Source organism: Carcharodon carcharias, chromosome 16 (assembly GCF_017639515.1).
Source record: "Carcharodon carcharias isolate sCarCar2 chromosome 16, sCarCar2.pri, whole genome shotgun sequence".
Lineage (NCBI taxonomy): Eukaryota > Metazoa > Chordata > Chondrichthyes > Lamniformes > Lamnidae > Carcharodon > Carcharodon carcharias.
The window spans coordinates 114,449,746-114,476,746 of record NC_054482.1 but is presented as its reverse complement, the minus strand read 5'-3'; the positions used below and the strand labels follow the sequence as shown (position 1 = coordinate 114,476,746).

The window sequence follows — 27,001 nt, the reverse complement described above, 5'->3', positions numbered from 1 at the left end:
TAGGCTTGGAAAATGCTGCTGAAGGAGATTGGTAAGTTATTAGGGACAAATTATGTTTAACTAACTTGAATGAGCTTTTTGATGAGGTAACAGAGAGGGTTGATGTGGGTAATACTGTTGATGTGGTGTAAGGGACTTCTAAAAGCCATTTGATAATGTGCCGATAACAGACTTGTCAGCAAAGCTGAAGACCATAGGATAAAAGGGGGCAGTGAGAGCATAGATACAAAGTTGGCTGAGTGACAGGAAACAGAGAATGGTGGTGAATGGTTATTTTCCAGACTGGCGAAAGGTTTATAGTGGGGCTCCTCAGGGCTCAGTATTAGGACCTAAGCTTTTCTTGATCTACATTAATGACCAAAACTTGGGTATAGAGGGTACAACTTCAAAATTTACAGATGCAAAGCGTGGATGTATTGTGAACTGTGAGGAGGATAGTGACAGACTTCAAGAGGATGTAGACAGGCTGGTGGAATGGGTCGACATGTGACAGTTGTAATTTAATATGGAGAAGAGTAAGAGATACATTTTGGCAGGAAGAAATGAGGAAAGGAATATTAAATAAAGGGTACAATTCTAAAGGGGGTGCAGGAGCAAAGGGGTCTGGGGATATAAGTGCATAAATCATTGAAATCGGCAGGACGGGTTGAGAGAGTACTTCATAAAGCATCCTGGGCTTTATCAATAGGGTGGTTGAGTAAAAAGATAAGGCATTTACGGTGAACGTTTCTAAAGCACTGGTTCAGCCTCATGTGGAGCATTGCATCTAATCCTGAGTGTGGCACTTCAGGGAGGATGTGAAGGTGCTTGGAGAGGCTGTAGAAAAAGATTCATAGGAATGGTTTGAGGAGCGAGAGACTTCACTTACCTGGAGGGATCGGAGAAGCTGAGTCCTTTCCCCTTGGAGAAGAGAAGGCCGAGAGGAGATTTGATAGAGGTTTTCAAAAGCATGACGGGTCTGGCCAGATTATGAGAGGGAGAAACTGTTCCCATTGGTGTAAGGTCCAAGAACCAGAGAACACCGATTTAAGGGGGTTGGCGAAAGAATCACAGGCGACATGAGGAAAATCCTTTTTATGAGCAGTTTGGACCTGGAATGCACCGCCCGTGAGCGTGGTGGAGGCAGATTCGATCGGGGCTTTCAAATGGGATTTGGATAATTATCTAATGAGAAAATATTCGCAGGGCTTCTGGGAACAGGCTGGGGAGTGGGACTAGGTGAAAGCTGACAGGGACACGACAGTCCCCCCCCACCGCTATCAACATCCTGGGGGATCCCATTGACCAGAAACTGAATTGGATTAGCCATATAAATACTGTGGCTGCAAGAGCAGGTCAGAGGCTAGGAATCCTGCAATGAGTAACTCACCACCTGACTCCCCAAAGCCTGTCCACCATCTCCAAGGCACAAGTCAGGAGTGTGATGGAATACTCCCCACTTGCTTGGATGAGTGCACCTCCTACAACACTGAAGAAGCTCGACACCATTCAGGTCAAAGCAGTCCGCTTGATTGGAACCCCATCCACAAACATTCACTCCCTCCACTACCAATGCAGAGTGGCACCATCTAAAGATGCACTGCAGGAACTCATCAAGGCTCCTTAGACAGCACCTTCCAAACCCACGACCTCGACACCTAGAAGGACAAGGGCAGCAGATACATGGAAACACCGCCACCTGGAAGTTCCCCTCCAAGTCACTCACCATCCTGACTTGGAAATATATCGCCTTTCCTTCACTGTTGCTGGGTCAAAATCCTGGAGCTCCCTTCCTAACAGCACTGTGGGTGTACCTACACCACATGGACTGCAGCGGTTCAAGAAGGCAGCTCACCACCACCTTCTCAAGGGGCAATTAGGGATGGGCAATAAATACTGGTCCAGCCAGCGACGTCCAGAGCCCATAAATCTACAAAGAAAAAGGCCAAATGGCCTCCACCTGTGCTGTGACCATTCTATGATAATATAATGCTATAATTATTGGCCACTGTACAGGCCTCTCCTGCTTTATCTAAGGGGTTCATGAGATCAGCCTCACTTGAAAAGTTATGAGAAATTAATGTATAGAGAAGCCAGTAAAATCCCATTTGATGAACCCTTCACTAACAATACCACCTGCATGGAATGACCTGCTGACACTCAACAGGGGGGCAAGTTTGAATGGTCATTTTGCATGTCTTACTGGGAGAAGTAGAGTATGGAGGATGTTGTATTCTGGTTTTTAATATTTTGTGCTACACTGTTCCCTATAAATATTTAATTCTGTGTTCTTTCCCTCCAAGTACTTGCACTTACAGAGTGTGACAGTCGGGAATTATGGTTATGATTCAAATGAATATAACAAGACATCTTTGCAAATCTGTAAGCAGCTGTATATGAAAACCATGCCTGTAATCTCGAGCGACATCATGGCAGTCAATCCAACAGTTGAAACAGGTAAGAGAGAGAATTAAAAAGAGAGACTTGTAATTTTAAAGCACCTTTCACAATCTCAGGATGTGCTAAAGCATTTACAGCCAATGAAGTGTGGCCACTGTTGTAATGTAGGAAACACAGTGGCCTCGTTGCGCACAGCAAGCTCCCACAAACAGCAATGTGAAAATGACCGTATCGTTTGTTTTGTGGTGTTGATTGAGGGTAAATGTCGACCAGAACACTGGGGTTAACTTGCCTGCTCATCTTTGAAAGGGTGTCATGGGAACTTTTTCACCCACCTGAGAGGGCAGATGGGGCCTCTGTTTGATGTCTCTTCTGAAAGACAGCACCTCTGACAGTGCAGCACTATCCGACTTGCATGGAAACCATGGTGAATGGGGTTTTCCACCCAACACGGCCCAGTCTCTCCTGACTGGTGTCTCCCTTCCACCCCGTCCCCTTTTTTATTGATGCATTTTACAACGGATTGAGATGGATTGTGGCGCCAGAGCTGTGGTTCATGTAACAAGTGACACTGTGATTGTCACATGGTAAACTCCCTGCTCCTGAGGTCAGGTGAAAGAGTTTTCCTAAAAAGAGTCAGGGTTTTTAATGCCACTCGTTATCTGTGGCCATGGACAGGATGAGAAATATAGAACCTTGACCTGTTGTGTGACTGTGCATGCAGCAATATTCACCATTCACACATGAGCAAGAAAAATGTGGTTGTATTGTCACTGAATTAGTAATCTAGAGGCCCAGGCTCTGGGTTCATGGGTTCAAATCCCACCACAGCAGCTGGTGGAATTTAAATTCAATTCATTTAAAAAAATAAATCTGGAATACAAAGCTAGTCACTAGTAATGGTGACCACAGAATTATTATTGATTGTCCTAAAAACCCATCTGGTTCACTAATGTCCTTTAGGGAAGGAAATCTGCCATCCTTACTTGGTCTGGCCTATATGTGATGCTCGGCGATGTAGCGACTGCCCTCAGAAGCAATTAGACATGGGCAAAACAGTGACACAAAAAAAAATTCCAGCGAAACGTTATCAGAAGGTGGCCAGAATTTTCCAGCCCCTCCCACTGGCGGGATCTTCCGGTCAGGTCATGGAAGTTTGAAAGGCTTGCCACAGTCATCATGGCCACACCCACCCTGGCCACACCCACCCTGGCCACACCCACCATGATGGGACCCACCACACCAGAAAATGCCAGCCGGCGTTTTGTACTATAAATGATAACAAACGATAACACTCTGGGGAAAATGCAGAGTTGTTGTGCTTTCTGAGAGCTCGGCATGTAACTAAGTTGGAGTAAGACCATTCAGATTTCATAGTGGGCAGCTTGATAATTTAACGTTAGACTTTAAAAAAATATAATATTGGCTCCACAGTTATTGATCACGCAAATGATGCAACAGTTGAAAGGCATTAATAGTTACTGCAGTAGATAAACTGATTTGTTCGTGTCATAATTGGCTTGACAAAACCTTGATCAGAAAATTCTTATCCTTGGTTTCAAACCCCTCTAATGCACCATGCCTCCTCCCTATCTCTGTAATCTCTTCCAAACCTAGAATTCTACAACATCTCTGCGCTCCTCCAAATTTTGGCCTCTTGAGCATCCCCGATTATAATCGCTCCACCATTGACAGCCATGTCTTCAGCTGCCTGGGAACTAAGCTCTAGAATTCACACCCTAAAACCTCTCTGTGTGTCTTTCGCCCTCTTTCTCTCTGTCTCTCTCTTCCAGTAAAACAGATCCTTTTGGCCAAGCTTTTGATCACCTATCCCAATATTGCCTCATGTGGCTCGGTGTCAAATTGTGTTTTTAAAAATTCATTCACGGGATGTGGGCTTCGCTGGCTGGGTCAACATTTATTGCCCATCTCTAGTTGCCCTTGAGAAGGTGGTGGTGAGCTGCCTTCTTGAACCGCTGCAGTCCATGTGGTGTAGGTACACCCACAGTGCTGTTAGGGAGGGAGTTCCAGGATTTTGACCCAGCGACAGTGAAGGAACGGCGATATATTTCCAAGTCAGGATGGTGAGTGACTTGGAGGGGAACTTCCAGGTGGTGGTGTTCCCATGTGTCTGCTGCCCTCGTCCTTCTAGATGGTAGTGGTCGTGGGTTTTGAAGGTGTTGTCTAAGGAGCCTTGGTGAATTCCTGTAGTGTATCTTGTGGATAGTACACACACTGCTGCTACTGTGCGTCAGTGGTGGAGGGAGTGAATGTTTGTGGATGTGGTGCCGATCAAGCGGGGCTGCTTTGTCCTCGACGGTGTCAAGCTTCTTGAGTGTTGTGGGAGCTGCACTCCTCCAGGCAAGTGGGGAGTATTCCATCACACTCCTGACTTGTGCCTTGTAGATGGTGGACAGGCTTTGGGGAGTCAGGAGGTGAGTTACTTGCCCCAGGATTCCCAGCCTCTGACCTGCTCTTGTAGCCACAGTATTTATATGGCTAGTCCAGTTCAGTTTCTGGTCAACGGTAATCCACAGGATGTTGACAGGTGGGGGATTTAGTGATGGTAACGCCATTAACGTTCGATGCAAATGTCCACATCTCGCTGCAATAATGGCTTTGTTCATTTTGAAATCTTCAGTGTCATATTGCTCAGAGGCTCCCCCGCCTGTTGGATACAGGTACTGCCCCGCAATTTGCTGCAGGGTCACCTACTCAAACCAGTCCTGCCCTCTTATGGCTGGAGCCAATCTAATTGAGCCCCGTGGAAAAGCATGTTGATTGTTCGCAAGTTTGCTATTTGCGAGGTTTTGCAAGAACATAACTGCTGCAAAGGGTGGGAATTTACTGTCACTGAATAGGGATAAATATATTTCAGCTTGTGAGCAAGCCAAAATTTCTCAGCAGCTCCCTGGGACCTTGTATTTGTTTATCTGACATCATTTCAATCGTTAATTTGACCACTTGTGTTGAAACAGGGATTAGATCATTTTGATTGAAAGGAGTCAGGAATAGTTGATGGTTTTTGCCTGTCCTTGAGAAAAATTAATGCACGTTTTTATTCAATGATGAATTGTAATTAATAATTTGTTTACCGACAGATTGCATAAATATAGAACCAAGTGACAGCCCAAAAGAATGGAAAGTGAACAATTCATCATTTTTTGACCTGGAATTTTACAGGTAATGTACATATAATGTACCCTGTGTCTGAATCCGCACAGATTCACAGAAGTATATGTAATGCCCAACTCCATCTGTACCTGTCGGTGTGTGTGCATGTGTGTGAGATGTTTATCTCTATGTCACGTTTTAGTACTGCATTATTTTTTTCCTTTATTTTTATTAAGGTTAATACTCCTGGAAATCTCCTTTAAACTAAAGGGGATTGATCTACAAACCATTCACAACAATGAGTTGCCGGACTGCTATGAGTTTAGGATTACTGTGAGTGACTCACCTCCTTTCACTGCCTGTCTTGTAGGATTGAGATGTAAAGAAGTGATGACCCAGCTGTAGATTTGAGCGGGTGAATATTAGAAAAAGAAATGGCGATTAGTGAGACCAAAAATGGACAAATCTCCTTTTCGATGGTCCGAACACACGGGAGCTGAATTGTCTGGGGTGAAGTTTTTGGCAACCTGCCCTGATTTAAAATGCAATTTGCATGTTTAGCTTTTAAAAAGCTTTCTCACAAAATTCAGGAGCTGATAAGAGCACGATAAGGCAAACATGACACCTGGGACCTTGATGATTGATGGGACCAAGATTTAATCTCCTAAATCCATGAGAATAAAGGTTTGGGAAACAGAGGATGAAATGAGAAGGAAGTCTAAATGAGAGTGGGTGAATTAACTATCAAACCACGTACGGAAGGAGAAATAAAATGAGGGCAAGATTGGACAAAGAAAGAGAGGAAAAAATGGAAAAAGTAAGAATTAAAAAGTTGAACATTTAAAATTTAACATTTGTAAAATCTCCTGAAACAATTCACAACCTTAAGGAATGAGACTCTATGCTTAGAATTGTTCCCCTTGTGGGACAGAGAGATTGATTGGCAGTCAGTAACAATTACCAAATGATTACCCCATCCACCATCTTCAATATTCACTCTCTCCACCACTGACGCACAGTGACAGCAGTGTGTGTACCATCTACAAGATGCACTGCAAGAATTCACCAAGGATCCTTAGACAGCACATTCCAAACCCACGACCACTCCATCTAGAGGACAAGGGCAGCAGATTCCCACCACCGTCTGGAAGTTCCCCTCCATCCACTCACCACCCTGTCTTGGAAATATCTCACCGTTCCTTCACTGTTGCTGAGTCCAAGTCCTGAAACTCCCTCCCTAACAGCACTGTGGGTGTACCTACACCACATGGACTGCAGCGGTTCAAGAAGGCAGCTCACCACCACCTTCTCAAGGGCAACTAGGGAAGGGCAATAAATGCTGGCCCAGCCAGCAAAGCTCACATCCTATGAATGAATAAAAGAAAAAAGATTCCACAGATTTCTCCCTCTCACCTTCCATCTTGCCCACCCGCTCCTCTCAACCTCCCTGCTCTGACTCCTCCCTTTGGTTCACCCTCTCATTCACCTCCTCCTGCTCCCGCTTGCTCCCCACTCACGCCCCCTGCCTTAACCCCCCCATATCGCCTCATCCATATCACCCCTCTGTATTGGTTCCCTCCCCACCCCTCTCATCCTCCACACTTTCCCACTCACTCCTCTCACACTCCTCTTTCCCCCTTAACCCCCCCCACTTTCCCCTTCTCACCTGTCCCCCCCACTTTCCCCTTCTCACCTGTCCCCCCCCCACTTTCCCCTTCTCACCTGTCCCCCCCATCCCCCCATTTGTCCCCCTAGAAAACACTGGTTCCTGTTCTGGTGAATCTGGGGCCTGAGAGGAGGAGGCGAAATCTGGAGAACATTCGACAGGGGTTGAATATTGGAGATGGTGGGATTTTTCAAATTGTTTTTATTCGTTCATGGGATGTGGGCATCGCTTGCTGGGCCAACATTTATTGCCCATCCCTAATTACCCTTTTTCAGAGGGCATTTAAAAGTCAACCACGTTGCTGTGGATCAGGAGTCACAAGTAGGCCAGACCTGGTAAGGATGGCAGATTTCCTTCCCTAAAGGACAATGGTGAACCAGATGGGTTTTTACGACAATTGACAATGGTTCCATTAGACTTTTAATTACAGGTTTTTTATTGAATTCAAATGCCACCATCTGCCCTGGTGGCCTTTGAACCCGGGTCTCCAGAGCTTTACTCTGGATCGCTGGATTCCTCGTCCAAGGCAACACGTTTATGTCACCGCTAAGAGGGAAGTGGATAGATAAATATTTGGTGGGTTTTACTGCATCTACTTCGCACAAATGGATGGGACACAAAGGGCCTATAATAATACAATGGGAAAGATTTACCTTTCCACCTTCAATGCTTCCTTGACTGTGCACCCGATGCACTTAGCGATGAGAGGTGGTTGAGAGATGAGGATTTCTCAGAAGGGATGTTCTGAAATCATTGCGACTAATGTCTAATAATAGCTTATTCTATTCCAATCGCAGATCACCTTTGACAATGCAGCTCACAGTGGAATCATCAAGATAAGTTTGGAGAGCGAGACAACAAGCAGGGAATGTAAAGATTGGGTGATTTCTGGCTCCCGTAAGTAAGTTAGCTTCTTTCACAGAATCTAAACTTATGGTGATTGTGACCTTTATATAAAACGTGAGCTGTGTCAAATACTCCAAACTTAGACAAAGATAAGGCAAATAACTTCTAATCACTTGGATCCATTCCGGGCACAATGTCTTTGGGAATACTTATGCAAAATTGTATTGGAGTGACCTGCTTTTTGTTGGAAGCCATGTTTTGACAAATCAGTTATCCAAGAGTAGGGCACAGGTTCAATGCGATGCACGATGTGAAGGTTTATGACCTATCCAAACAGTCCTCCAGGGACACTCTCTGCAGCACATCAGAAGGTTATTGGAATGGATGTGGCTTTGCCAGGTGGGCTGGTTGGAGCAGGGAGTGTTATCCGTGAGGAGAGTCTTAATCACTGAAAAAAAGAGATGTGGAACTTTTATGCCTTGTACTCATCAGGACATTTGCAAAAATGCCAAATATAAAGAGAACAAACAACAATTTATACTTCATGAGAAGAGAGTGCTGATTGGTTGGCAAGTAGACTCTGATTGTTGCCCATGGAAAATGCACCAGTTGGCTAATGACTGACTTAACTGCTAAGTTTCTGCTGTTCTGAAGAGGGACTTCTGAGAGCTGGGAGGACGGTCGTTGGAGGCATTACCTGGAGATTGAACCTTCAAGAATCAACTCCATTCCCTGTACAGGGAGACGGTTTTGAGACACTGGGCAAACTCCAGTGGGGTACTCAGACACAAAGGGGTCGGTAACCCTTGGCTCTATCAATCTCCACTCATGCATTGCACATTCAGATCAACAGAGCCTGCAGCTCAGGGACAGACTTCATATCACTACCCTGTGTTTATTTCTTTACCCTGACGTACTGCAGCCATTGACCTCTCATTTGTTCTCCGCCATCCTGCTCCGACATCACAGTGCCTGACTCTAATTGAGTCTGTTGGTGTCCTCAACTGTCACAGTTTCTAGAAGGATCTGAGGGGTTTGAACTCTTGCTTTAATCTCCGTCAACATCTTCCCATTCTGTTTAATGAGCTGTCCTCAGTACGACGTTACATTCAGTAACGATTCAAAGGTCTTGCTGAGGTTGGAGGCTCTTGTTCCAATGTTCATTCTATTCAGAAGATTGAACAGTTGTGTGAAAGGGATTTTAGTCAGCCCGGGACTGTAAAATCCCAATGCTCTGCTGTGAATGTTTTCCAGTCGAGACAGAAAGTATCAGGTATAACATTGGGAAACACAATAATCGCCTGACCCTGAGTGACTGGTTAATCTGCTTCTCCTTGTTCACCTTACCCGAATCTGAAGGAGGATCCATTCTCCACCCCTGTGCCATTCCCGCTTCAGCAACCCTGGGGAAGAATTGCTCGGGACATTAAAAGAGATTTTTTTTTTGTACGTTCTCTTTGGTCGCTTTTATTTATTTTCAAAAAAAATAAATTGGGGAGGGTTTTTGGCCCCTGGTGGGGGTCGGCCTAGAGTCAGATGGGTGTGAAAATCTGAGTCCCTGGAAAATATGAGGCCCTGGCCAATAGGGTATGTCCTGCTGAGGAACCTGGGCGGTTTAGTTACAAACGGGTGGGAGCTTGGGGGTGAGTCATGTGACTATACCTCCTGGAATACGCCCGACCAAATTTGGCAATAGGCGGAGCCCAAAAAGGCCGGACACGAATTACACAGGCCTCTGCCCTACCCACTCCCTGCCCGCTTCCGTACAGGCGCATGGCAAACTGAGGCCTGGCTGGCAACTGCAGATTTTGAACAAGAGGCAAGTACCTCACCAATATCCTCTATTGTCAAAAGATAGGAAACATTGTGTTCGCTTTTTAAAAAAAAAATCTTTTCTTGGGATTGTGGGTGTCACTGACGAGCCCAGCATTTGTTGCCCGTCCCTAATTGCCCTCAAACTGAGTGGTTTGCCAGGCCATTTCAGAGGGCACTTGAGCGTCAACATTGCTGTGGGTCTGGAATCACATGTAGGCCAGACCCAGGTAAGGACAACAGATTTCCTTCCCTAAAGGGAATGGGCTTTTCGCTCACAGGGAGTTCAGCTAAATGGGTCATTTTCAGTAGGAGCGCCACAGGGATCAGTGCTGGGGCCTCAACTGTTTACAATCTGTACCAATGACTTGGAAGAAGGGACCGTATGTAGGGGAGCTAAATTTGCTGATGACACAAAGCTAGGTAGGAAAGTAAATTGCGAAGAGGACATAAAGGTGTCTGCAAAGGGATGTAGATAGATTAAATGAGTTTGCAAAAAAATTTGACAGATGGAGTATAATGTGGGGAAATATGAACTTGTCCACTTTGGCAGGAAGAATAGAAAAGCAGCAAATTATTTAAATGGAGAGAGAGATTGCAGAACTCTGAGGTACAGAGGGATCTGGGTGTCCTGGTACATGAATCACAAAAAGTTAGTCTGCAGGTGCAGCAAGTGATTAGGAAGGAAATGGAATGTGGGTGCTTATTGCAAGGGGAGTGGAATATAAATGTAAGGATATTTTGTTACAGTTGTACAGCGCATTAGTGAGCCCAAGTCTGGAGAACTGTGAAAGAATATAATTGCATTAGAGGCGGTTCAGAGAATGTTCACTCAACTGATCCCGGGGATGGGGGAAGGGGTTATCTCATGAGGGAAGGTTGGACAGCGTGGGCCTGTATCCACTGGAGTTTAGAAGAATGAGAGGTGATCTTATTGAAACATGCATGTTTCCCCTTGTGGGAAAGTCTAGAACTAAGCGACACGTTTTAAAAATAAGGGGTCCCCCATTTAAGGCAGAGATGAGGAGAAATTTTCTCTCTGAGGGTAGTAAATCTTTGGAACACTCTTCCCCGGAGAGTGGTGGAGGCAGAGCCAATGAACATTTTTAAGGCAGAAGGAGCTCGATTCTTGACTAAAAAGGGAGTCAAAGGTTATCAGGGTGGGTGGGTAGGCGGAATGTGGAGTTGAGACCACAATCAGATCAGCCACGATCTTCTTGAATGGTGAAGCAGGCTCGAGGGACCGAACTGCCTACTCCTGCTCCCAATGTTCTTATGTTTGTATAAATGTGTAGTTCAGGGTGAAGAATGTTTGGGGACTAAAATGAATAAACCAGAGGCTGGGGCTCAGAGATCTTTACAGCTGCAATTCTCAGGAGCGCCACTCGATGGCAGCATTGTTCCAAGGTTGATCATGGATATTAATCACCAGTTTTAGTTTGACTGAAGCCTCCCCCTTGAAACTAACTATGGACCCTGCTGAGAAACCCGGCCCTGGAATATTCCTGTCAAAGGACAGCAAAATTAATATAAGAGAGACTTAGGAAACATTGCACAATGTGATTACTCTCAGAAGTGAGTGATCTAATGTATGGTTAACAACGTGGAAATACTCTGTATCAAACACCACTGCATCTTAGAAGAGTAAAATCAGATCAATGTTTGGGGTGCATTTCAGGTCACCACATTCTGGAAGGTGCCAGAGAAGGTCCAGAAGAGGGTGGCCGGCAATGGCGAGAGGCTGAGGGGAGATTTAATTGATGTGTATTAAATTTTGGGGGTGGCTGGATAGAGTGGACAGGAAGGATCTGGTTCCCTTGGCAGAGACGTCAATAACCAGGGAGCATAAATGTCAAGCAATCAGTGGAAGGATTAGGGGGGAGTTGAGGGGAAACTTTTTCACCCAGAGGGTGGGGGGGATTGGGAGCGTGCTGCCTGAAAGGGTGGGAGAGGCAGAAACCCTCATAACATTTAAAAAAAACACGAAGTTCTGTAACCTCCAGGACTACAGACCAACAGCTGGAGGGTGAGATTAGACCGGATAGCTCTTCGACTGGCACAGACACAATAGGCCGAATGGCTACCTATTGTACTGCAAACCTTTCTATGCTTCTATGAAGACACAGAGCCAAGGGAGAGAGTGGGACACAGGACTAGTGTAGATTTCTTTGAATAATTTTGCAATTATACTGAAATCCTACCCAAGAACTAACGAGTGGTAGGTCCAGTTATTTTTTTATATTGTTTATTCACGGGAATGTGGGCTTCGCTGGCTGGGCCAGCATTTATTGCCCATCCTTAATTGCCCTTGAGAAGGTGATGGTGAGCTGCCTTCTTGAACCGCTGCAGTCCATGTGGTGTAGGTACACCCACAGTGCTGTTAGGAAGGGAGTTCCAGGATTTTGACCCAGTGACAGTGAAGGAACGGCGATATATTTCCAAGTCAGGATGGTGGGTGGCTTGGAGGGGAACTTCCAGGTGGTGGTGTTCCCGTGTGTCTGTTGCTCTTGTAAGGTGTCGAGGTCAATGGTTTCTCAGGAAGAACTTTCTTCACACTAAGGGTAGTGGAAATCTGGAACCCTCTCCCCAAAAAAGCTGTTGAGGTTGGGAGTCATGTGAAAATTGCAAAACTGAGAACAATACATTTTTTTTAGTGAAAGGCATTTGAGGGTTACAGAAACTAAGGTGGGTAATTGGATTTAGGATTCAGATCAGCTGCAAACCCATTGAATCACAGGGCAGTCTTGATGGGCTGAATGGCCTCCTCCTGTTCCTATGTTCCCAGGATCCATTAAGAGACATTTTGTATTGGGTTATAGGCCAGTTCAGTGGTTATTGTGTGAAGACTCTCAACCTCCAGCCCCTTTACATGTTTTGCTACCCCTCCCTCTTGAATCCATTAGAAGGTCATTTAGAAGCTAGCAACAAAGACATAAGAGTTCAGGCCCTTGGTGGTACCGTCAAGGTACCTTGGTATAAAAACCGCCAGAGCTGTGCTACTTAGATAAGATTACGGTTCCAAAATGTCTAACAATACTTGTCTCATTCCTGTGAGGCTGGTATTGCCCTAACCTTTGTCTCTTGCGCTCAGGATGTGGATGGTAGTGCCGGGTTGATTGCCATGAAAAAGCTGCATTTATATAGCACTTTCCATGACTGTCGAACACCCCAAAATGCTTTCTAGGCAGGCAAGCACTTTTAGAAGTGCTGTCACTGTTGTAATGTGAGAAATGCGGCAGCCAATTTGCACACAGCAAGATCCCACTAAAGCAGTGTGATAATGATGAGCTGATCTGTTTTAGCAATGTGATTGATGACTAAAAGATTAATAAGGAGGGAAAGATTAGAGTAGGAGAGGAAGCTAGCCAGAAATATAAAAACAGAACGTAAGAGTTTCTATAAATATTTTAAAAAGAAACGAGTTAACCAAATGAGTGTTGGTCCTATAGAAAGTGAGTCTGGAGGATTGATAATGGAAAACAATGAAATGGCAGATGAATTGAACAGGTATTTTGCATCAGTCTTCACTCTAAAGGATACAAGTAACATCCCAGAAGCAGTTTTGGATCAGGAAATGGAAGAGAGGGAAGAACTCAGGAAAATTACAATCAGCAGAGAAGTGGTACTGAGTAAATTGTTGGAGCTGCGGGCTGATGGTCTTCATCCTAGGGTCTTAAAAGAAGTGGCTCATGAGATAGTTGATGCATTAGTTTTAATTTTCTGAAACCCCCTAGATTAGATTGGAAGATAGCAAATGTAACTCCATCATACAAAAAGGGAAAGAGAAAGAAAGCAAGAATCTACCGGCCAGTTAACTTAACGCCTGTTGTAGGGAAAATGTTCAAAGTTATTATTAAAGAAGCTTTGGCAGTGCCATTGAATAAGTTCAAGACAATCAGGCAGAGTCAACATGGTTTTGTGAAAGGGAAATCGTGTTTTACCAACCTATTCAATCTCTTTGAGGAAGTAACCTGTGCTGTGGATAAAGGTGAACCAGTGGATGTACTATACTTAAATTTCCAGGAGGCATTTGATAAAGTGCCACATCAAAGATTATTGCAGAAAATAAAAGCTCATGGTATAGTGGGTAACATATTGACATGGATAGAAGATTGGCTGGCTAATAGGAAGCAGAGAGTAGGCATTAAAGGGTCTTTTTCAGGTTGGCAAGATATAACAAGTGGTGTGCCACAGGGATCAGCGCTGGGACCTCAACTGTCAATTTATATAAATGACTTGGGTGAAGGGATTGAAGGGATGGTTTCCAAATTTGCTGATGACACAAAGATAGGCAGGAAAGTAAGTTGTGAAGAGGACATAAGGAAGCTACAAAAAGATGTAGATAGGTTAACTGAGTGGGCAAATATCTGGCAAATGGAGAATATTGTGGACAGATGTGAAATTGTCCATTTTGGCAGGAAAAATAAAAGAGAGGCATATTATCTAAATGGTGAGAGATTGCAGAGCTCTGAAGTGTAGAGGGATCTGGGTGTTGTAGTGCATGAATCACAAAAGGTTAGTGTGCAGGTACAGCAGTTAATTAGGAAAGTTAATAGAATGTTATCATTTATTGCGAGGGGAATTGAATACAAAAGTAGGGAGGTTATGCTTAATTTGTACAGGACACTTGTGAGACCACATCTGGAGCACTGTGTACAGCATTGGCCACCTTATTTAAGGAGGGATGTAAATGTGTTAGAAACAGTTCAGAGAAGGTTAACCAGACCAATACCTGATAAGGGCGGGTTGTCTTATGTGGAAAGGTTGGAAAGGTTAGGCTTGTATCCGCTGGAGTTTAGAAGAGTAAGAGGCGACTTGATTGAAACATATAAGATCCTGAGGGGAGAATGTGGAGAGGAAGTTTCCTCTTGTGGGAGAATATAGAACCAGGGGTCACTTGTAAAAAATAAGGGGTTGCTCACTTAAAATGGAGATGAGGTGAAATTTTTTCTCTCAGAGGGTCGTGAGTCGTTGGAACTCTCTTCCTCAAAAGGCGGTGGAAGCAGAGTCTTTGAATATTTTTAAGGCAGAAGTGGATAGATTCTTGGTAAGCAAGGGGGTGATAGGTTATCAGGGATGCAGATTTCAGGTTACTATCAGATCAGCCATGATCTTATTAAGTGGCAGAGCAGGCTCAAGGGCCTACTCCTTGTTTGTATGTTAACTTGAAGGGTAAATATTGGCCAGGGCACCAGGGGGAACTACCCCACTCTTGTTCAAAGTAGTACCACAGGATCTTTTGCATCTGCTGAAAGAACAGACAGGACCTTCAACATTTCATGTGAAAGATGACACCTCTAACAGTGCAGCACTCCCTCGCTACTGCACAGGACATATCGGCCTGCAGATTTATGGTCAAATCCTGGAGTGGGATTTGAACCCACAACCTTTTAACTCGAGGAAAGAGTGCTATCCATTGACAACCTTCTAACTCGAGGTTATCCATTGAACCATGGCTGTCATTGACTGACATCCCATAGGAGGACATAAAGAGTGGATTGGAATTGGAGAGTGTAGGGCAGACCAATGCAGTGTTCAGGTCCCCAGTCCTGAAGAACATGAGTGAGTCCAATGAGTTTCCTTGCTAAGTGGGCACTCTGTCTCACCATGCTGGGCTTTGGACTCAGCCTCTAGGCTGCTGGTCTAGCACCATAACCATGACATCCTTCAGGCTTGAGTACTGTACACAGTGAAGGATGAAATTAGCACATCAATCCTTGTATTATATAATCTCAGAACATAAGTATTGTTTGTTGAGCCAATTATATTGCTTTATCTTTCCAGTTTCAAAGAACACATACTACATCCTGATCTTTGATGCCTGTGTCGTGCTGATCTGTTTGATGTCACTTGTCCTTTGCACCCGTTCTATTATCCTTGGCCTGAACCTACACAAGGTATCTATCTATCTATCTATCATCTGCATCTACCAGCTGCTCTCTGCATTGAAAATTTCACTTGATGGATAGGTTCCAACAAGTCCGCTCTGTAATGCGTCACTTTAATGTTTGGTTTCAAACTCTTCAATCTCAAAACAGATTTGACTGTAGAATGAAATGATTGCAGGAGTCATGTCTGAAACCCCCCCGACCGGTTTTAAACGCATTTTGATTCCGCCCTTTGACCTGCAGATCTGACAAAGCAAAGATCAGCCAATTGGCAGCAAGAATCTCTGAGCAAGCTCTGTCAGAGCCACTTCAGCACCAGATCTGTGCTGGGAGGCTCACCGGCAAACGCTCACTTCCCCACGCCAACCAGAACCTTTAATGACCTCAAGACAGCCCAAACGTTTGGCGTTTTCCCCACTGTTATAATGTAGGAAATGGAGCAGCCAATTTGCACACAGTAAACTCCCACAAACCGAGAGATTCTGCTAATCAGTTTTAGTGACTTAGAGGGATAAATGTCAGGCAGGGCACAGGGGATAACTGCCCTGATCCTCTTCACAGTAGGATCTTTCCTGTCTGTCAGAGAGGGTGGACGGGGCCTCAGTTTGATATCTCATCTCAAAGACAGCACCTCAAACAGTGCAGCACCCCCTCGCTTCTGCAGTGGGTGTGTCTGTCTGGAGTTTTGCGCTCTGGCTTCTGGAGTGGGAGAGAGCTACCCACATAGCCACATGTAGTAGGGATATGTTGGGGTTTGTGCCAGTTATATTCCTTGTATTTATCTTGACCTCTTCCAGGACGTGGAAGACTTAGTTGCCCTGACTAGATTGGATAGCATGCGAAAGCATCGCTGCCCTCACTAGCTCTTCACATGTTGCTGCTCCCCAAATGGAAGAGCAGAACCTAGGAAGCAAATTTTAAAAAGTGTTGGTACTTGTTTTTCTTTAATGGGATGGGGGGGAGTTGCTGGCAAGGCCAGCATTTGTTGCCTATCCCTAATTGCCTTTGAACTGAGTGGATTGCTGGGCCATTGCTGTGGGTCTGGAGTCACATGTCAGCCAGACCAGGTAAGGATGTCAGATTTCCTTCCCTAATGGCCATTAGTGAACTAGATGGGTTTTCCCAACAATCAATGATAGTCTCACAGTCACCATTACTGATACTAGCTTTTTATTCCAGATTTTATTAATTGAATTTAAATTCCACCAGCTGCCATGGTGGGATTTGAACCCATGTCCCCAGAGCATTAGCCTAGGCCTCTGGGTTACTAGTCCAGTGACAATACCACTACACCCTCATCTCCCCCAAAATCCATTACCCAATGTGGGACTTGAAATGACCCTGTGATTAGGAGTCCCTATATGTAGTGATTGAGCTGCCCAGGCTGTGTAACAGACTAGAACCAAAGGAAAAATCATCTCTAAACAGACAACTCTGGAGATTTCGAATGGGACAAATAAAAATATTTAAACATATGTTTTATATTATTTTTCATCTGCAACAACCCGCATTTATATAGCACCTTTAAAAATAACAACCTGCATTTATATGGCACCTTTAAAAATAACAACCTGCATTTATGTGGCACCTTTAAAAATAACAACCTGCATTTATATGGCACCTTTAAAAATAACAACCTGCATTTATATGGCACCTTTAAAAATAACAACCTGCATTTATATAGCACCTTTACAAATAATAACCTGCATTTAAAAAGCAACTTTATGAATAATAACCTGCATTTATATGGCACCTTTACGAATAATAACCTGCATTTATATAGCACCTTTAAGAATAATAACCTGCATTTACAGAGCATCATCAACAACACCAATCTGCATTTATGTAATGCCTTTATGAACGTAGGAACAGGAGGCGGCCATTCAGCCCCTTCAGGCCTGTCCCACCATTCAGTGAAATCATGGTTGATATGCGACCCCAACCACTTTGCCCCCAAATCCTTTAATACTCCTGGCTAAAAAAAAGTCTATCAATCTCGGTTTTAAAACGATTAATTGATCTGTCACCAATCGCCGTTTGTGGAAGGGAGTTGTGAACATCTAGCACCCTTTGATGTTGTAAACCTTCCCGAAGCATTTGACAGGGGCCTTGGTGAACAAGGTTTGTCGCTGAGACCCATCAGGAGATATTAGGTCAGAAGACCAAAAGCTCAATGCCAAGTCTGATAATCGTTCCTGTCGAAGAGGGCGTGGTGGTTTTACTGTGCAGAAGACACTTGATAAATGGAAGATGTTGTGATGTGAAAAATAAGCCGATGAGGTTTGACAGTAAGTTTTGTTTTTTATTGTTGCAGAGATTTATCACTTTCTTTCTGAAGAGATACAGTAAGAGTGTGTGTTTGTCTGACCATTTAGAGTTTTTGAATGGCTGGTACATCCTGATCATCATCAGTGACCTGATGACTATCACTGGTTCTGTCTTGAAAATGGAAATAACATCAAAGGTAGGATGGGAATAATGTCTTACTTTGTACAGTTTCCCTGTGGTGTCATTCCTTAGACCAGGAGTGGGGAACCTTTCTCTTATCACGGTCCATTCACACATAGACAAAATCAGTTGTGGGCCACACACACACACATAAAAACCAACTTAATTTAGTTATTTTTTAGAGAGAATACAGCGACGTTCAACTTGCCCACTGTTTGAACGTGAGGGCTGAATTTGAACGTTATCTTGCTGCCCAATCTTTGAATCACATCTAACAGTAGACATCTTGCTTTGGGATTGCAAGTGCAGGCTGGTTGAAAACAGTCTGTACTTTGCATATTATGAGCAGCACTTGTAGGGAATCCAGCAGCCAATTTGTGCACAGAAAGCTCCCACAAACAGCAATGTGATAATGACCGTGTTTTTGTGATGCTGATTGAGGGATAAATATTGGCCAGGACAATGGGAATAACTCCCCTGTGCTTCTTTGAAAGAGCACATGGGATCTTTTACATACAAAAGGCACAAGTCAGGAGTGTGATGGAATACTCTCCACTTGTCTGGATGAGTATCCCACAACACTCAAGAAGTTCGACACCATCTAGGATACAGCAGCTTGCTTGATTGGCACCCCATCCATAAACATTCACTCCCTCCACCACCGACGCACAGTAGCAGCAGTGTGTGTACCATCTACACGATGCACTGCAGGAACTCACCAAGGCTCCTTTGACAGCACCTTCCAAACTTATGACTGCTACCACCTAGAAAGGCAAGAGCAGCAGACACATGGGAACACCACACTTGGAAGTTCCAATTCACTCACCATCCTGACTTGGAAATATATCGGCCGTTATTTCACTGTCGCCAGGTCGGAATCCTGGAACTCCCTCCCTAACAGCACTGTGGGTGTACCTACACCACATAGACTGCAGCGGTTCAAGAAAGCAGTTCACCGCCACCTTCTCAAGGGGCAATTAGGGATGGGCAATAAATGCTGGCCTGGCCAGTGACACCCACATCCCGTGAATGCATTACAAAAATGCAACTGAGCAGGCAGATGGGGCCTTGGTTTAACATCGCATCAAAAAGAGAGCACGTTTGACACTGCAGCACTCCCTCAGAACCACATCAGTGGGGCAACAGCCTTGATTGTTATGTTCGAGCCTTGGGATGGGACCTGAACTCAGAACCTTGTGATTCGGTGGGGGGAGAGTGCTAGCAACTGAGCCATAGTTTACTATTGCTTCCATATCCTGTGCGCTATGGAGATCATATGGACAGACATACAAACATATGAATTAGGAGCAGGAGTGAGTCAATGGTCCACGAACCTGCTTCGCCATCCAACAAAATCACGGCTGATCTGAATGTAACCTCAACTCCATATTTCTGTCTACCCCTGATAAATTCTTGATTAGCAAGCGGGCGAAAGGTTATCTAGCTCTGCCATAAAAATATTCAAAGATTCTGCTTCCACCTCCTTTTGAGGAAGAGAGTTCCATAGACTCATGACCCTCTGAGAGGAAAAAAAATTCTCCTCATCTCTGTCTTAACTGGGTGACCGCTTATTTTTAAACAGTGACCCCCTAGTTCTAGATTCTCCCACAAGAGGGAACATCCTCTCCACATCCACCGTGTCAAGACGTCTCAGGATCTTATATGTTTCAATCAAGTCACCTCTTACTCTTCTTAACTCCAGCGGATACAAGCCTAACCTGTCCAACCTTTACTCATAAGACAACCCGCCCATTCCTGGTATTAGTCTGGTAAACCTTCACTGTACTGCTTCCAATGCACTTGCTCTCCTTACTTAAGGAAGAATCTAATACCGTGCACAATACTCCAAATGTGGTCTCACCAATGCCCTGTACAATTGAGGCATAATCTCCCTATTTTTGTATTTAAATCCCCTCACAATAAATGATGACATTCTATTAGCTTTCCTAATTACCTGCTGTACTTGCAAACTAACCTTTTGTGATTCATGCACTAGGACACCCAGATCCCTCTGTATCTCAGAGCTCTGCAATCTCTCACCATTTAGATAATATGCTTCTTTTTTTATTCTTCCTGCCAAAATGGGCAATTTCACATTTGCCCACATTATGCTCCATTAGCCAGATCTTTACCCACTCACTTAACCTGCCTATGCCCCTTTGTAGCCTCCTTATGGCAATTCACAATTTACTTTCCTACCTACCTTTGTGTCGTCAGCAATTTCACAACCATACTTTCAGTCCCTTCATCCAAGTCATTTATATAAATTGTAAAAAGTTTGAGGTCCCAGCACTGATCCCTATGGCACACCACTCATCACATCCTGCCAATCAGAAAAAAACCCATTTATGCCAACTCTCTGCTTCCTTCTCATGCCAATATGTGATCACCTATACCATGAGCTTTTATTTTCCAGAATAATCTTTGATGTGGCACCTTCTCAAATGCCTTCTGGCCAGAACTGTGTAGAGTATTGTAAATTCATGCTGACCAGTATCCTATACAAGTTTTAACATAAATTCACCAGTTTTGAATTCTATGCACATAGAAATAAATCCCAGTGCTTTGTCAATGCTTTTAGTTATTTTGTACTCTTACGGGGGCTGTTTTTAATTACTTGTTCAGCCCTAGATAGCTTGGCTCTTCTACCCAGTTCAGTTGCTTATGTTCTAAGATGTATAATTAATCCTTGTTTTTGATTTCAGAACCTCACGACATATGATGTTTGTAGTATTTTCCTTGGCACCTCTACCCTTTTCTCCTGGGTTGGGGTAATCAGGTACCTGGGATATTTTCAGAAATACAATGTAAGTATCACAGCAGAATAATGTGGTAGAACTTCCGATTGGGAAAACGTGCCCAGAACATGCTCGAAATTGAGCTGGTTCAGTTAGGCTTCAAGTTTACATTAAAATTAGTTACCATAATCACAAATGTAAAATCTCCCACCAACCAGTGCAATTGGGCAGCATAAGAGGACAGAAGAGTTTCCTTGCTTCCTTCAAAATGTATCCCTTGACTTATTGAAGAGTGGGAACCTGGTGCAGTTTTATTAACCCAGCCGACAATGAGATTATCACCAAAAATAAGCATTTTTAATAAGTTTGTCCATTCCTCAACCTGTGAATGACCTGATTTAAAATCACTGAAATGACTTTATTAATAAATCATACTCAAACATTTCATAGTTTTCCAGGTGTACACCAGTCAATTCCTTAATAATTTAAATATTTTTATTTATATGAAAAGCCACTTTAAAAAGTGCCGACTGGTGCCTGTACACCTTGGATAATGGGCGTAATTTGAAGAGTCCTCTTGCACCCGGTGCATTCGGTGAAATGTTGAAATTTCAACCTGGGGAGCGGTGAGTTTTGTGGTCAGGGAATTGTGTATTGAATCAGGGGAAAAGGTAGTGGTAATCATGAGCGTAAGTAGCTTTGGGCCTAACTCACGCTTGAAATTGTTTGCGTCGTTTCAGTCAATAATGCCCAAATTGTGCCAATATTACTGGCAGAAACTCAACCCCGATGACTTGCCTGAAATTTCCATCTTGTGGTGGAATGAATCCTCGGTTTAATGCTGCTTTACCCTGTTCACAGGTGCTCATTTTAACAATGCGAGGAGCTTTTCCAAAAGTGCTACGCTTTTGTTGCTGTGCTGGCATGATATACCTGGGCTATATGTTCTGTGGGTGGATTGTGCTCGGACCGTATCACTCAAAGGTAATCACTACTGACATTAAAAACCTGTTCAATAGAAAATCTGCCCTGCTGTTCTCTTTCAGAGGCTGAGAGGGCTGCTACTTTTTTCCAGAATGTTCTGCTTTCATTTCCTTGTCACAGTACATTGGCAAAGCGATAGATATTATCTACTAGGCCACCTGCTTGAGTGGAGAGACTAGAGATAGTTCCTCCTCAAAGCAAGGAAGGTTGAAGGGAGACTCGATAAAGGTGTTCAAAATCATGAGGGGTTTCGATAGGGTAAATAAGAAGAATTGTTTACACAGGCAGGAGGGTTGATAAGACACAGATTTAAGGTAATTGGAAAAAGAACCTGTGAAGAAGATGAGTACCTTCCAAATCCACGACCACTACCGTCTAGAAGGACAAGGGCAGCAGATAGATGGGAACACCACCACCTGGAAGTTCCCCTCCAAGTCACTCACCATCCTGACTTGGAAATATATCGCCGTTCCTTCACTGTCGCTGGGTCAAAATCCTGGAACTCCCTCCCTAACTGCACTGTGGGTGTACCTACACCACGTGGACTGCAGTGGTACAAGAAGGCAGCTCACCACCACCTTCTCAAGGGCAATTAGGGATGGGCAATAAATGCTGGCCCAGCCAGTGACATCCACATCCTATGAATGAATTTTTAAAAATCTCTTTTTATGCAGTAAGCTGTTGTGATTTGGAAAGCGGTGCCAAAAAGGCAATGGATTCAGTAATAAAATCTGGATAAATACATGAAATGGGAAATATTTGCAGAACTATGGGGAAAGAGAAGGAATGTATTCGATTGCATAGCTCTTTCAAAGACAGATATAATGGGCTGAACGGCCTCTTTCTGTACTGTATCATTCTGTCCAGTAGAGGTCAGTATTGTTACAGGAAGTGAGGCCTGGAGTTGAGCAGCAACTGGTTTTCCAATAATTAGTGGAAAATAGTAACATTAAGAAAAACATTATGGTGCTTATTTTACAGTTTGTAGAATGATGTTGCCATTCAGATATTGTGTGTAAAAGCAGGGCAGTTATGCTGAACCTTTATAAAGCTCTGGTTAGGTCACAACTAGAGTATTGCATCCGATTCTGGTCACCACACTTTAGGGAGGATGTGAGGGTCTTTGAGAGGGTGTGGAGGAGATTTACCAGAATTGTTTCAGGGATGGGGGAGAGATTAGCTACAAGGTTAGGGGAGAGGCCCGGCAGGTAGACCTGTTTGGGCCTCGGATGGGAAAGTTGATGGGAGTGGGAGGGTGTGGCTCCTTCATCACTGGCCCCCTTTCCTGACCAGTCCCTCCCAAAGTCTGCCTCCCTCCCCTGAGTGACCTCTCCCCCTTCGTCTTTCCAATTAAACCTGCCACCCAAGGCTTCCCCGCTTGCCCCTGCCGCAATACCCCATGCACTCAACCCCATCCTGACTTTGGCAATTAGACTCGTGGGAAGACCTGCAGTCCCAGCATTGGCCACAGCTCCCAGTGGTGCTGCTGGGGCCACAGAGCTGCTGATCAATCAGATCGGCCGGCAGCTCTCTGAGGCAGGACTTCTCTGTGAGGGGCAGAAGTCCTGCCCCCGAACAATTAACACCCCTCAGAGTATTAAATTGCTGCGGGGCTGCTGACTCTATTGGTGGTGAGGCAGGATATCCCTCAGGCTGTTAAATCCTGAACTCTTTATCACTTAGTGTGAATATAAAATAAACTTCACAAAAATCAAATATTGCAGATGCTGGATATCTGAAATAAAAACAGAAAATGCTGGAAATACCAACAGTCAGATCGCAACTGTGGAGAGAAACAGACACATGGGAACACCATCACCTGGAAGTTCCCCTCCAAGTCACTCACCATCCTGACTTGGAAATATATCACCGTTCCTTCACTATCGCTGGGTCAAAATCCTGGAACTCCCTCCCTAACAGCGCTGTGGGTGTACCTACATCACATGGACTGCAGCGGTTCAAGAAGGCAGCTCACCATCACCTTCTCAAGGGGTAATTAAAGATGGGCAATAAATGCTGGCCCAGCCAATGACACCCACATCCCATGAATAAATGAAAAAAAAAGAATTAATGTTTCAGGTTGATGACTTTTCATCATAACATTGTTGTTGCTTTGCATTTAAGGATGGTCTTTGGAGGAGAAAATCTTGCATTGATATTGTGCCTTTCACATCCTTGGGTTGGGTTGCCATCTTTTGTGTTCCTGGTGGATCCATCTCATGCCTTCCAACTGTCCCACCCCTGATATTAGTCACTTGACACATTCATCCTCGCTGTTATCCCGCTGGATGATTCCTGGCTCTCAGTCAAACAACAGTTTTTTTTCCCATCTCCAATATTTTCATGACCAGTTAACAAAAAATGTTCAAAGAAAGTGGGGAAAAAGGAGCATCTCTTTTTTTCATGTCCCAATGATCTTTCCCCGGGCTTGCCAGTATCAGTGTTCTAAAGATGATGCATTAATCCCTCAAGACTACAAGACAATCCTAGACGGTCGACAATCCCCGCCCACAGGACGTCCAGGAACACTTCTCAGTCAAAGTGCAGTCGGCGAACATGGCAGCCAAATTTCAACTATTTACCAACTATATAAATGCCTTGGACTGTGTTGTAGCCCAACTTGCTGATGATACGAAGATAGGTAAGAAGGCAAGTTGTGAGGAGGATACAAAGAATCTGCAAAGGGATGTGGATCGGTTTTGTAAGTGGGCAAAAATTTGGCAGGTGGAGTATAACGTGGGAAAATGTGAGGTTGTCCACTTTGGTAGGAAGATCAGAAAAGCAGAATATTATTTAAATAGAGAGTGACTGCAAAATGCTGCATTACAGAGGGATCTAGATGTCCTTGTACATGAATCACATGCAGTCAGCATTCAGGTACAGCAAGTAATTAAGAAGGCGATGGAATGACCTTTATTGCAAAGGGATGGGGTATAAAAGTATGGAAGTCTTGGTGCAACTATACAGGGCATTGAGAGACTACATTGAGTATTGTGTACAGTTTTGGTTACCTTACTTGAGGTACATACTTGCACTGGAAGCAGTTCGGAGAAGATTCACTCGGCCCATTCCTGGGTTGAAAGGGTTTGTCATATGAGGAAAGGTTGAGCAGGTTGGGCCTATGTCCAATGGAACTGAGAAGAACAGAAGGTGATCTTATTGAAACAAATCAGACTCCGAGGGACCTTGACAGGATGGATGATGAGAGGATGTTTCCCCTTTTGGTGAATCTAGAACTAGGGGGCACAGTTTCAAAATAAGGGGTCTTCCATTTAAGGCAGAGATGAGGAGAAATTCCTTCTCTCAGATGGTCGTTATTCTTTGGAATTCTCCACCCCAGAAAGCAATGGAAGCAAGGTCAGTGGATATATTGAAGACTGAGTTAGACAGACTTTTGATTTACAAGACAGTCAAGGATTAGGTGTCACACCAAAGGTCATTGTTGGAAATAAGAGCCTATGGTGTAGGGGGTAACATACTGGCCTGGATAGAAGATTGACTGGCTGACAGGAAGCAGAGAGTAGCCATAAATGGGTCTTTTTCTGGTTGGCGGGATGTAATGAGACACAGGGATCAGCTCTGGGATCTCAACTTTTCGCAATTTATATAAATGACTTGGATGAAGGGATCAAAGGTATGGTTGTGAAATTTGCTGATGACACAAAGCTAGGTAGGAAATTGAATTGTGAAGAGGGCATAAGGAGGCTGCAAAGTGACATAGATAGGTTAAGCGTAGGGACAAAGATCTGACAAATATAGTAAAATGTGGGAGAATGTGAAATTGTCTATTTTGGCAGGAAGAGTAAAAAAAGAAGCATATTACCTAAGTGGTGAGAAATTGCAGAGCTCTGAGATTCAGAGGGATCTTGGTGTCCCAGTGCATGAATCACAAAAAGCTAATATGCAGGTACAGCGAGTAACTAGGAAGGGTAATAGAATGTTATTATTTATTGAGAGAAGAATTGAATATAATGTAGGGAGGTTATGCCTCAATTGTACAGGGTGCTGGTGAGACCACATCTGGATATTGTATACAGTACTGGTCTCCTTATTTAAGAAAAGATGTAAATGCATTAGAAGCAGTTCAGAGAAGGTTTACTAGACCAATACCTCCAATGGGTGAGTTGTCTTATGAGGGAAGGCTGGACTGGTTAGGCTTGTATCCGCTGGAGTTTAGAAGAGTAAGAGATGACTTCATTGAACCATATAAGATCCTGAGGGATCTTGACAGGGTGGATATGGAGAGGATGTTTCCTCCTGTGGGGAGAATCTAGAACTAGGGGTCACTGTTTAAAAATAAGGGGTCACCAATTTAAGACAGAGATGAAGAAATCTTTTCTCTCAGAGGGTCATGAGTCTTTGGAACTTCCTTCCTCAAAAGGCAGTGGAAGCAGAGCCTATGAATGTTTTAAAGGTAGAGGTAGTAAGACTCTTGATAAACAATGGGGTGAAAGGTTATCAGGGGTAGGCGTGAGGTTACAGTCAGATCAGCCATGATCTTATTAAATAACGGAGCAGACTCGAAAAGCTGAGTGGCCTACTCCTGCTCTTAGTTCGTATGTACGTATGTTATGGGGAACAGGTAGGAAAATGGAGTTAAGACCACATCAGATCAGCCATGATTTTATTGAATGGTGGAGCAGGCTCGAGGGGGCTGAATGGCCTACTTCTCCTATTCCTATGTACCCACCAACACTAAATGAGATACGCAGCCTGAAAATCTTGTTTCGTCTTTCAGAAGAGATATTAATCCAAGGCCCTGTCTGCCCTCTCAGGTGATGTTTAAAGACTCAAGAAAGAGCAGGGTAGTTATCCCCCGTGTTCTGTCCAATACTTACCCTTCAATCAAAAGAAGATTACCTGGTCACTACTGTATGTGGGAGCTTGTGTGTAAATTGGCTGCTCTCTTTCCTACATTACACAGTGACTATGCTTCAAAAGCACTACATTGGCTGTAAAATGCTTTGAGTTGTCCGGTGAATGTGAAAAGTGCTATATAAATGCACATCTTTTTATTTTTAACATCAGAGCCAGGCCATTCAGGAGAGAAGTTAGGAAAAACCTCTTCACACAAATCGCACTGGAAACATGGAACTCTCTCCCACGTAAAATAGTAGACACTACCT

At 44.0% G+C, this 27,001-nt stretch overlaps 1 protein-coding gene across 5 annotated transcripts in view; it reads left to right on the top strand.

Annotated features, from left to right (window-relative positions):
* The window catches only part of LOC121289457 (mucolipin-2-like), a 63,327-nt gene that overhangs the window by 25,621 nt on the left and 10,705 nt on the right, over positions 1–27,001 (top strand). For all 5 annotated transcript variants that reach the window (XM_041208965.1, XM_041208967.1, XM_041208964.1 and 2 more), the window contains exons 4-11: positions 2,283–2,436; positions 5,481–5,562; positions 5,730–5,826; positions 7,957–8,056; positions 15,602–15,714; positions 18,020–18,169; positions 20,859–20,960; positions 21,753–21,875. In XM_041208965.1, the coding sequence (XP_041064899.1) occupies positions 2,283–2,436; positions 5,481–5,562; positions 5,730–5,826; positions 7,957–8,056; positions 15,602–15,714; positions 18,020–18,169; positions 20,859–20,960; positions 21,753–21,875 (921 nt within the window). The remainder of the gene's footprint in view (positions 1–2,282; positions 2,437–5,480; positions 5,563–5,729; positions 5,827–7,956; positions 8,057–15,601; positions 15,715–18,019; positions 18,170–20,858; positions 20,961–21,752; positions 21,876–27,001) is intronic.